The sequence below is a fragment of the Eptatretus burgeri genome, chromosome 10 (assembly GCF_056783735.1).
Source record: "Eptatretus burgeri isolate ZD-2024b chromosome 10, Ebu_testis_v1, whole genome shotgun sequence".
In the NCBI taxonomy this organism is placed as follows: domain Eukaryota; kingdom Metazoa; phylum Chordata; class Myxini; order Myxiniformes; family Myxinidae; genus Eptatretus; species Eptatretus burgeri.
In genome coordinates, this window is record NC_140970.1 from 6,550,365 (window position 1) to 6,560,364 (window position 10,000).

A 10,000-nucleotide genomic window follows, 5' to 3' on the forward strand; every position below is an offset into this window, starting at 1 on the left:
ATAGTGTTACGGTTGTGTAAATTCACAAGCGCCATCTAGGTCCTTAGATCTGTTATGTCGATAAGTCTGTGTTCAGATAGGTTTCCCCACCGATGTTTAAAGGGAATTATTCGTGTCACCGGGCTGTGAATCTTCAGTTAGCCATTCTTCTTTTGCTGTTGTTATTTTGGACCAACCGCATTTCAACCACAACCACCTTTTCCACAACGCCAACCACAACCACCTTCTCCACAATCGCCAACATCCCCACAGACAACGAACCACCACCTTCTCCATAGCTGCCTTCACAACTACTTTCTCCACAATCGCCTTCACACAACCACCTTCTCCACAACGCCAACCATAACCCCCTTCTCCACAACGCCAACCACAGCCACCATTTCCTAAACCACATCTCCCCCGATAACCAACAACGAACACAACGCCTCTCCTTCAACCCCGCAAACGCCACCATCTTTGTGCCAGCCACGGTGAGTTCCCAGCGAACGGCATCGATGCAAACAGACGCGGGGGGGGGGGGGGTTCTCGTTGCGCAGGGACGGTGATTTCACCCACGTCCGCTCTCCTTTGTTGGCGCCAGCGACGTGATTTCACCCACGTCCGCTCGCTCCGACCTTCGCCTCGAATTCGGATTGGGATCGCAAAAAGGGCGGAGCCAGCGGGGGGGTCAGAGGTGAGGGATCGAAGATCAAACCTCGCCTCACGGGCCCTATAACAAAAGCGCTCAGAGCGCCAAGGCAGTCGGTTGGTCTGGGTTGGGAGTTGTGTGAAGATCAAGGTTCGAGTCCAGTGGAGGGCAGTGGAGGTCTGGGTTCGCCGAGGAGACGGGAGCTGGGAGCGCAGCCAAGCCTGCCGTGCCACGCAGAACTGCGCGTTCGTGTGCGGGACGTGGGGAGCGGCCGGAGAGGAGTTGCCAACCAGCGGCATAACAGTCCGAGGTGATCAGGCCTTGGGACAGTCCGAGCAATGCGGAGGGACGGACGGGCTCTTAAAGAGAGCATCAACTCTAAGAGAGCAAAGACCCGTTCGTTCCTCTGAGGCATTGCCAGCTGGGCCCGAATCACCAGGCCGCCCGACGAGGCCTGGGCCGGACTGCATCACGCCAGCTGCCATGAGGACGGGACGTCGCGGGTCGCCCCAGCGAGGCACCACAAAGGTGAAGGTAACCAGCCCGGCCTCTCGCAGCTTCTGCGGTCATCACAGCTCCGTGCTCATAAAGATCCAAGAGGTCCAGTCTACCTCTCGTCTTTCCTGGGGTTTTTCCTTGTTTCTTTGCATGAACATTGTGGCGCCATGTCCTTAGGTAGAACTGATGTTAAGTGCAAGTGACTGTACATAATAAATATACGGTTGTAGTCTTTGTCTTGCTCGCATCTTGTCCCTACCCCCATTCATTGCATGCTTGTATATCCCTGCATTGCTGCTTTGACCGTATATGTGTGCAAATAAATGTGCTTGTGTGAATGTTAACCCGTTCGTCGCGTCCTTTTCCTTCTTTGAACTGCCGTATTGAGTTCGGGATAATAGCTGGCTTCTTAATAGCCGATAATAGAATCGGATCCAACCGGGCTTTTGCGATAATACCCCGCTCGGTTATCCCAAAACGAAGCGAGCTGCTTAAGCGGCTCGTTTCCAAGCGGGCCCCGTTGAGGTACAGTCTCTCGGTAGTCTGTCTGCGCGATTAATTAGGTATATCGACAATTCGGCGATTGACCCTGTAGCTCGGGTAGAGTGTTGACTAGGCTGTGGTGTGCTTAAAACACACCCGTAGCGGGATTTCGGCGTTTGATCTGGAAAGCTGCGACTCGATTGTCCGTTCGGTGGGCGAGAGCGGCCGCCATTGGCTCGAAGCGGTCGTCCACCCGCCGGTGAGTGGAAATCTACAACTATATATATATATATATATATATATATATATATATATATATATATATATATATATATATATATATATATATATATATATATATATATATATAATGTCTTCTGGACCCATGGCATGTCTAAGTTAGCCACCCATGTGCTACAATCAGTTTAGAAATGGCTAACAACTAGATGTCATTTAACATACATCGTTGGCTCATGCCATTGGGATGGTCCAAAGGGAGGGGTGGGGATGTGATTCAGACTGCTTTTACTTCCCAGTGCAATGTTTATAGCAGTGTCAATTCGCGGCCACTGACAAAGTACCGTCAGACTCTACATTTCACGGAGACACTACATTTCGGTCATTGAAGGGTTTCAACCCCTCATGAGGAAGGATCGTTATGTTTCACCCTTGAAATAAGGAACTTCAACAGCCTGATGCCTGATGCATACAGGGTTACCTGCAAAGCTTGATGCATACAGGGTTACCCGCAAAGAGCAATTAACAATCGAATTTTGCTCCATGCAGTTCAGAACAGATTTCATGCCAGTGGAATGAACTTCAGAAGACCACCTCTCTGCATCCTCTTATGCAGCACTATTGACAGCAGTGAATACATTGGTCAAAGCAACATCACAATTGGAGGTTATTGATGTTGGTGCCATGTTCTTTTCACTGATGTGTTGAGATTATGCATCGACTTCAACGATGGACATGCTGAAGTCTGAAAACAAGGCGAGGAGCAGTTTGCTGTAATTGGGCTATAAGGCAGGATAATTTGTTTAGTGGGGGTAATCCTGACTGTGTGCACCACTCTACTGTGCACATGTTTCCAATGCTGCACCTGCGTATCATGTTCAAATCTATCACTCATAAAGACTTGTCTTCATGATATGAAAGTTTGAATGCAATTGGACATGGGTGGGAAACATCGGGAGGCATATTTATGGTTACCAAGTCCGTCCACAGTCTCTTGACAACTGGAAGTAGATCTGTATGAATAATGGAACAACATCTCACAGCGAGAGCTGGATGCTCTGATTTGGGTAGTTACGAGATGTGTACAAATATTTTTTGGTGTCTGTGATCGTCCGACACATTTTTAAAGCCATTTCTCCCAACGTAACTTGTCTGTGATCATTTGTGGACAGGTTTCATTGCTAATTTGAACACTCATTTCAGACATGAATGCCTTTTCTTTTTGCCAAACAACATTACTTTGGCTTCCACTAACATGTTTGTTTATGGCTCAATGTGCTGATCCTTATATATTCAAGACGTTAATATTCAACAAGAATAGTACATATATAGTGAATTGTCTTTTGGGTTGGCAGGATGGCCTCGTGCCTAGAGGTACACACACTCACCTCGAAGTCACCCAGCCTTGGTTTGAATCCTGACCCAGCTATAAACTATTTTCTCAGTATTTCACGGGCAGGGTGATTCATCAATACGTGTGCCATCCCAAGGATGGACGTTAAACTGGGCATCCCATCTGACGGAATTAATTAGTGGACGTTAAAGATCCCACAGTGTCCTTCGCGAAGAGTAGGAGAGTTATTGCCGGCACCCTGAACAAATTCAACATTCCTGCCCTAACCTCACACCCCCCTGTCCCAAGGGAACAAAGTGCAAAAGGTCAACCCCCCCTCCACCCCTCCAAGGGGGTCACTACGGCCCTCGGCTTGGCCCCCAAGAGGGTCAGTCGGTGTGAATTATATTTTGGACAGTCTTGAAGAGAGACATAGCTGGAAGGGAAGGGGGTGGACAGAAGCATTGGATGCCCCCTTCCACCTGTCTAAGTGGAAAATTACTTTGTCTGCTTTCATTTTTCTCTTGGATCCAAACCAAAATTACATACATGGATTTCGGAATGAAGAACTAATCTTACCGGTGAAGGCTAATGTCAATCAGCATGACCTGACAGGTAGGGCAATAGATGACATCAATATGATGTTGATTGAGGTATGCCAACTGCCGTGGGAAACAAGGAGAAACTGATGTTTTGAATATTAACCCTCCATCGTTTTTTGCTACGATGAAGGGTTAACACCAAAAACGTCAGCTTCTCCTTGCTTTCTACAGTGGTTAACATACCTCAATCAATGTCTTATTGATTCCATCCATTGTGAGATATATACATGGATTGACTGGGGTGGCAAAAGCCAGGCAATTTAACAAATGGGAAGAAACTTTATGGCCTAATTTGATTTACCTCATTAACTGAGAATAGACATATTGGGCCGGCTGTCTGTACTGTAGACAAACGTGTTGACCTTATATAACCAGTACATTTTGAAATCATTATTGTTCAGGCAATGCAGGAGCAATCATTGGATGCATGTGTAAACATGTAATTTTACATAGACAAGACTGGTGATTCTCATTAAAGAAAATGATGTTTTATGTACTGCTTCACAGTGTAGAGAGGTAAGCAAAGTGGAAAGTTTACAGCCAAGTTATTCCTCAGCCTGGTGTGAAGATAATCTCATTCTGGCAGTAGGATATGTCGGCCGACAGCTATGTGGAGCTCATTTGGTGGATGAGGATCTGGAGAGGGGGAGACGATCGTGATGTAGAGATTATTTATATATGGGGATCTGGAGAGGGGAGACAGTCCCCCTGTGGAAGTGATTTAGTAGATGAGTATCTGGAAAGAGGAGACAATCCTCATGTGGAGATGATTTTGTTGATGAGGATCTGGAAAGGGGAGACAATCGTAATGTTGAGATGATTTAGAACATCAGGATCTGGAGAGGAAAGACAATCGTAATGTGGATGCGATTTAGTCGATGAGGATCTGCAGAGGGGAGAGAATCATAATGTGGAGATGAATTAGTAGATTAGGATCTGGAGAGGGATGAAAATCTGAATAAGAAGACAAGTTGGTATTTGAGTAGCTGGAGAAGGGAGACAATCCTCATGTTGAGATTATTTAGTCGATGAGGATCTGGAGAGGGGAGAAAATCCTAATTGTGAGATTATTTAGTGGATGAGGATCTGGAGAGAGGAGACAATCCTCATGTTGAGATTTTCTTGATGAGGATCTGGAGAGGGGAGACAATCCTAATGTTGAGATTATTTAGTGGATGAGGATCTGGAGAGAGGAGACAATCCTCATGTTGAGATTTTCTTGATGAGGATCTGGAGAGGGGAGACAATCCTAATGTTGAGATTATTTAGTTGGTGAGGATCTGGAGAGATGAGACCATCCTAATGTTGAGATTAATTAGTGGATGAGGACTTGGAAAGGGGAGACAATCCTCATGTTGAAATGAATTGGTTTAAATGAGGATCTGGAGAGGAAAGATAATCCTAATGTGGAGATTATTTCGATGATGATCAAGAGCAAGGAGAAATCTTCATGTTGAGAGGATTTAGTACATCAGGATCTGGAGAGGGGAAACAATCCTAATGTTGAGATGATTTCCTTGATGAGGATCTGGAGAGGGTAGACAATCCTAATGTGGAGATGATTTAGTATATGAGGATCTGGAGAGGGGAGACGATCCTACTGTTAAGAATATTCCATTGACGAGGATCTGGAGAGGAAAGACAATCGTAATGTGGAGATTTAGTCGATGAGAATCTGGAGAGGGGAGACAATCCTAATGTGGAGATTATTTCATAGATGAGGATCTGGAGAGGAAAGACAATCGTAATGTGGAGATGATTTTGTCGAAGATGATCTGCAGAGGGGGAGACGATCCTAATGTTGAGATTATTTCATAGATGAGGATCTGGAGCGGGGAAACAATGCTAAAGTGGAGATGATTTAATAGATTAGGATCTGGAGAAGGGAGACAATGTGAATAAGGAGATGAATTAGCAGATAAGGATCTGGAGAGGGAAAAAAAATCTGAAAGAGGAGACAAATTGTTAAATGAGTAGCTGGAGCGGGGAAACAATCCTAATGTGGAGATGATTTAGTCGATGAGGATCTGGAGAGGGGAGACAATCCTAATGTGGAGATGATTTAATAGATCATGGGAGGCTGGTGAGATGTAAGGTGAAAGGGGAGATAGAACCACCAGAACAATATCCAAACACTTGTTCTGAGTCAGCCAATGACATTTATGAAACTGATATCTTCTCCAACATCAGAACTTTACTGAAGCTTGTGGGTAGAACACTTGTGACCACACATGAATGTGTGAATGCCAAAAGAATATAAGCGCACTCAAAAGACAACAACTTTCTAAGGGAGCACATGTTATGAGAAAGTTGGACTGCACTTGTATTTATTTAAATCCATTATGACATGGATAACAATTGAATGAAACCATGGAACGAACCCCCACCCACCCTCTCCTTTTCCTCTTACAAATGGTTGCTACATCTCCATAGGATTATGCGTCGAGTTCACTGATCTTTAACGCCTTTCTGATTAATGAATTACAATGCACTTGGAAATGTCTACCTTTTTTCAGCCATAGTAGATGCTCAGATTAGATTAAGATGCATGATGAAGCACGGTGCGTAAATTCCCATTGCGGTGATGGCTCTGCCTTGCAGTCCACCAGGATCTCGCGGGATGGACACGTAACAGACAATTTCTGCTTCCTACTTTCTCCACCACAGTCCTGAATGTATCATTGTAGCTGGTCCTCTTCACTGCTTTTCAACAACACAATCCTTTTAATACTGTACGCCAAGCGCTGTTGATTTAATGCACCTTTTCTGTGAAATTTTAGTCCAGCTCTTTATTCTCCCCGATCGTTCTCTTTAATCTCCACCTGCAAACTGCCTTTCGAACCGTGCAGCTGCGGAAACATCTTACCGTTTCAAGGTGAGAGCAAGCGAGGCAGCCGCGTCCACATGCCCGTCTTTTCCGCTCAACACCATTTACCCCGCTGTCCTGTCGCGGGCCACGGGGTCCGTCCAACGCGCACGGCTCATGGATGCGTGTCCCGCGCCAGCATCACTCCGAGATCACCCTCCCCACGTCGGGTCTGAGGTCCCCTCGTCTCCCCCCTTTTTCTTTTTTAACTGAAGTTTCTCTCCTGTCTTTTTATCCTTTTATATTATGTTCGTATTTGGGCATTTTCTGCCATACGCACCTAAGCGCGCTCGAGCGCGTTTGCCAGTCTCGATCTGTGACGTAATCCCTTTCGGTCATGATAGGGTCGGAGAGTGCGACTGTGCGAGCGAGGGGAAAAAGAGGAGCGGGAGGGGTTGCCACAGTCTGGGAGTGGAGACACAGGCACGGAGAGAGGGGAATTATTCATGAATCATATCGTCAAATTATTCATGAAAATAATATATATTTATATACATATATATATATATATGCGTGTGTATAATTTTTCACAAAAGCTTTAAATATGATGAAAAACATTTCAATAACTTATTTTTGGTAAATAAGGTCTCATATGAAACTGAGCGGAATCAGATAAATAGCAATGTTGGAGAGTGTGCATGAAATACAAGACAAAGAAAGCACAGAATTGGCAGTACGACATTGACACAGAGAACAGGAGGTAGAAACAGAAACATTCGCTGATTTAATGAGTGCCTCTCTAGGGACTTGAGGGGCTGGCTCTGCAGCCTCTGGTTCTGCTCATCGATTGGTTTTACTTCCGAAAAGGACGCGGGGAGAAGAAAGAGCAGAATTGCTCCCCTAACCTGAAATGTCTAAACATTTTGATGACATTGGCCAAATACGCGTCTTTGCAAGAACACGCCTGGTTGAAATACGAAGCCCGAATGAGATGTACGTCGATACAGTATGCCCCATATGTTAGTCCGAGAATGTCATGGAAGGGTTGTGTGGGGAAGGGCTGTTGCATAAACCTGGTCCACTTATGTTCCTTTTTGTCTTTCGAGTGAAAACATGTGGTGCAGGTGTATCGCCATTTTGATATATCGCCATTTTGATACCCCCTTGCTCTCTGTAGATTGCTCCATCCCAGTTTGCTTATTTTATCTCTTCCACTGTCGACCTTTTTTCCTACACAATCCTGCCACATCTCCACTACACCCTCCTTTGGCCCTCATAAACATCCCTCACAAATAACCCCCACCCCGATCAAGCCTGCGCCCAGTCCTGCAATGCAAAGCACGTGCAGAAGCCTTGGATCATGGCGCATCGTAATGTGGAACTTTTATTTTTTTTATCACCTCTGAATGTGGTTTGAATCGGTCGTCCTCTTCCTTATCCCTTGAGGTTTAAGTTTTTCCTTCAGAATTATTTTTGTAATTTCACCGTAATTGTGGTATGGACTAGTTCGAAAGTCCATTCGTTACACAGACCAAATGCACCAAAATAGCTAGGCATAGGATTTCAACAAGGACGAATGTCTCACTCTAGTCTTCCAACCTACAGAGCAAGAGAATCGTAATGGGGCGAGGTCGATGGAGAGACATCCGCATTTGCATGAACCACCATACCAAAAGGGGAGTAAATGCACAAGGGTCACAAATGAATGAATTTATATAATCATCTGAACCAGGTATCGTGCCTCCTTAAAAATAAGTGAGAAAATATTTTCCCCTTTTCGTGGTCGTCTCATTCTGAAAACATGGCCCACCTTTCACCATCTTCCACTACATGATTGCAATATGTAAAGTAGTCTGATTATGATGGAATTGCGAGTTCCCTAAATGCAGATGTCGAAATGAAATCACGGCTGCTTTTCGGGCAAACGAATTGCAAAAATTATTTTCTAGCTCGGCAGTTGTCGGTAGCTATTCTTCATTTCTATTGAGCATTTTCCTTTTCAATCTTAACCCTTTGCATTCAGATTCCGATGAATAATCCTTTTCTCATCAAAGCACACCCAACGATAAAGTATTTCCATGAAAGACCATTCATCAGCTGGTGTCTTTACACGAATAAATCTTTAATCCATGCCAAAATATAAACTTGGGTGCTTACTATGTTTTTACGTTACCGTAACCCTTTAGAAAATGTATCGTGTATAAAATCTGGCATTATGCCCTTTTTAATTACCATTAATACTGCGCTTTAAAATGGAAAAAGAAAAACAGCAGAGCAGTCATCCTACGGCATGATATGACAGTGATGCATAAATACACAATAGATAACAAAAAGTATGGTGAGATAATGAGATGTGATGCAAAAGGACATTAGGAAATGTACACTGGACATTTGTGCTGGGTGAAACGTAGTGCTAAAACAATACTAAGCAGGGAAAGCAATGTTTGGAGATATAAATGATGTTTTCAAAGGGAATGTATGGATAGGGATTAGCGAATAGTGCGAGGGCTAGAAAATGTTGGGAAGATGCTGCGGCCATATTGGCAACAGAGCTGCACGGTTCAGGGATTTCTTGAAGATGGGCAGGACTATCTCGTTCTCTGCGAATTTTCTCCATTGCCTTTTCCTCATCTCTTTCCTCCTCACTGGCACTGCTGTCTGATTTAATTTTTGTCCTGTAACCCAAGCAAAAAATAAAAATAAATAAGTAAACAAGAAAAACAGCAATCAGAGACTGCAGACTTTTGCCAGGAGTTGTTTTTTGTGGTGTTTGTGTACCGGTGTGTTACGTAATTAATAATAGACATAATTAGAACTGCAACTTTATAACTGCTGGCAGTGATGACCGGGTACCAAGACGTCCCGCTTTGATGCAACCCTGCTTTGGTCGGACACTTGACCCTGACCCATGACGTTTATTATTATTCAATTGAACTTAGGATTGGATTAAAATAAATTCAATTCAGATCAAATGGAAGACCAAATAGGTACAGTCCTGCATTGGAGTAATCAGAAGGAACTCAAATAAGCAAAAAGCAAAGATTAAGTCATCAGGGGGAACCTGGATAGGATTTGCATTTCAGCTGCTACTCCTCTACCCTCAAACCCATCCAGGCACAGGCAGGCACAGCTAGGCACAGCCAAGTGAGCCTTATTTAAAAAACAAACAAACCCAGATCAAAAATATTGAATAATTATGGCTACCGGACCATTCATCCGATCAGGTTGAAGTTTAAAACCTATATTCCCCATCATTATTCGAAAATAATTGTGAAGTTTCATGTCGATCAATGAAGTGGTTCAAGATAAAAATAATTTAATGATTGTCGCTCAATCGAATATGGCTGCCAGACCATGTGACCTATCAATTATTTGTGAACAAGCTGGTAGCCTCAAGGCTTGGGGAACGTGTG

General features: G+C 44.2%; 2 protein-coding genes across 3 annotated transcripts in view; both read right to left on the reverse strand.

The window, feature by feature from the left end:
• Nucleotides 1-6,900, reverse strand: part of LOC147017898 (short transient receptor potential channel 4-like) — a 156,249-nt gene extending 149,349 nt beyond the window's left edge. The window contains exon 1 of one of the 2 annotated variants that reach the window (XM_085896961.1): nt 6,648-6,900. In XM_085896961.1, coding sequence (XP_085753087.1) covers nt 6,648-6,712 — 65 coding nt within the window. In that variant the 5' untranslated portion in view covers nt 6,713-6,900. The remainder of the gene's footprint in view (nt 1-6,647) is intronic. The other variant, XM_085896962.1, reaches the window with a different exon arrangement.
• A 1,788-nt stretch (nt 6,901-8,688) lies between these two features.
• LOC147017900 (hedgehog-interacting protein-like) overlaps nt 8,689-10,000 on the reverse strand; it is a 221,263-nt gene continuing 219,951 nt past the window's right edge. Inside the window, exon 15 of the mRNA XM_085896963.1 lies at nt 8,689-9,262. The gene's annotated coding sequence lies outside the window, so the exon portion shown is untranslated. The remainder of the gene's footprint in view (nt 9,263-10,000) is intronic.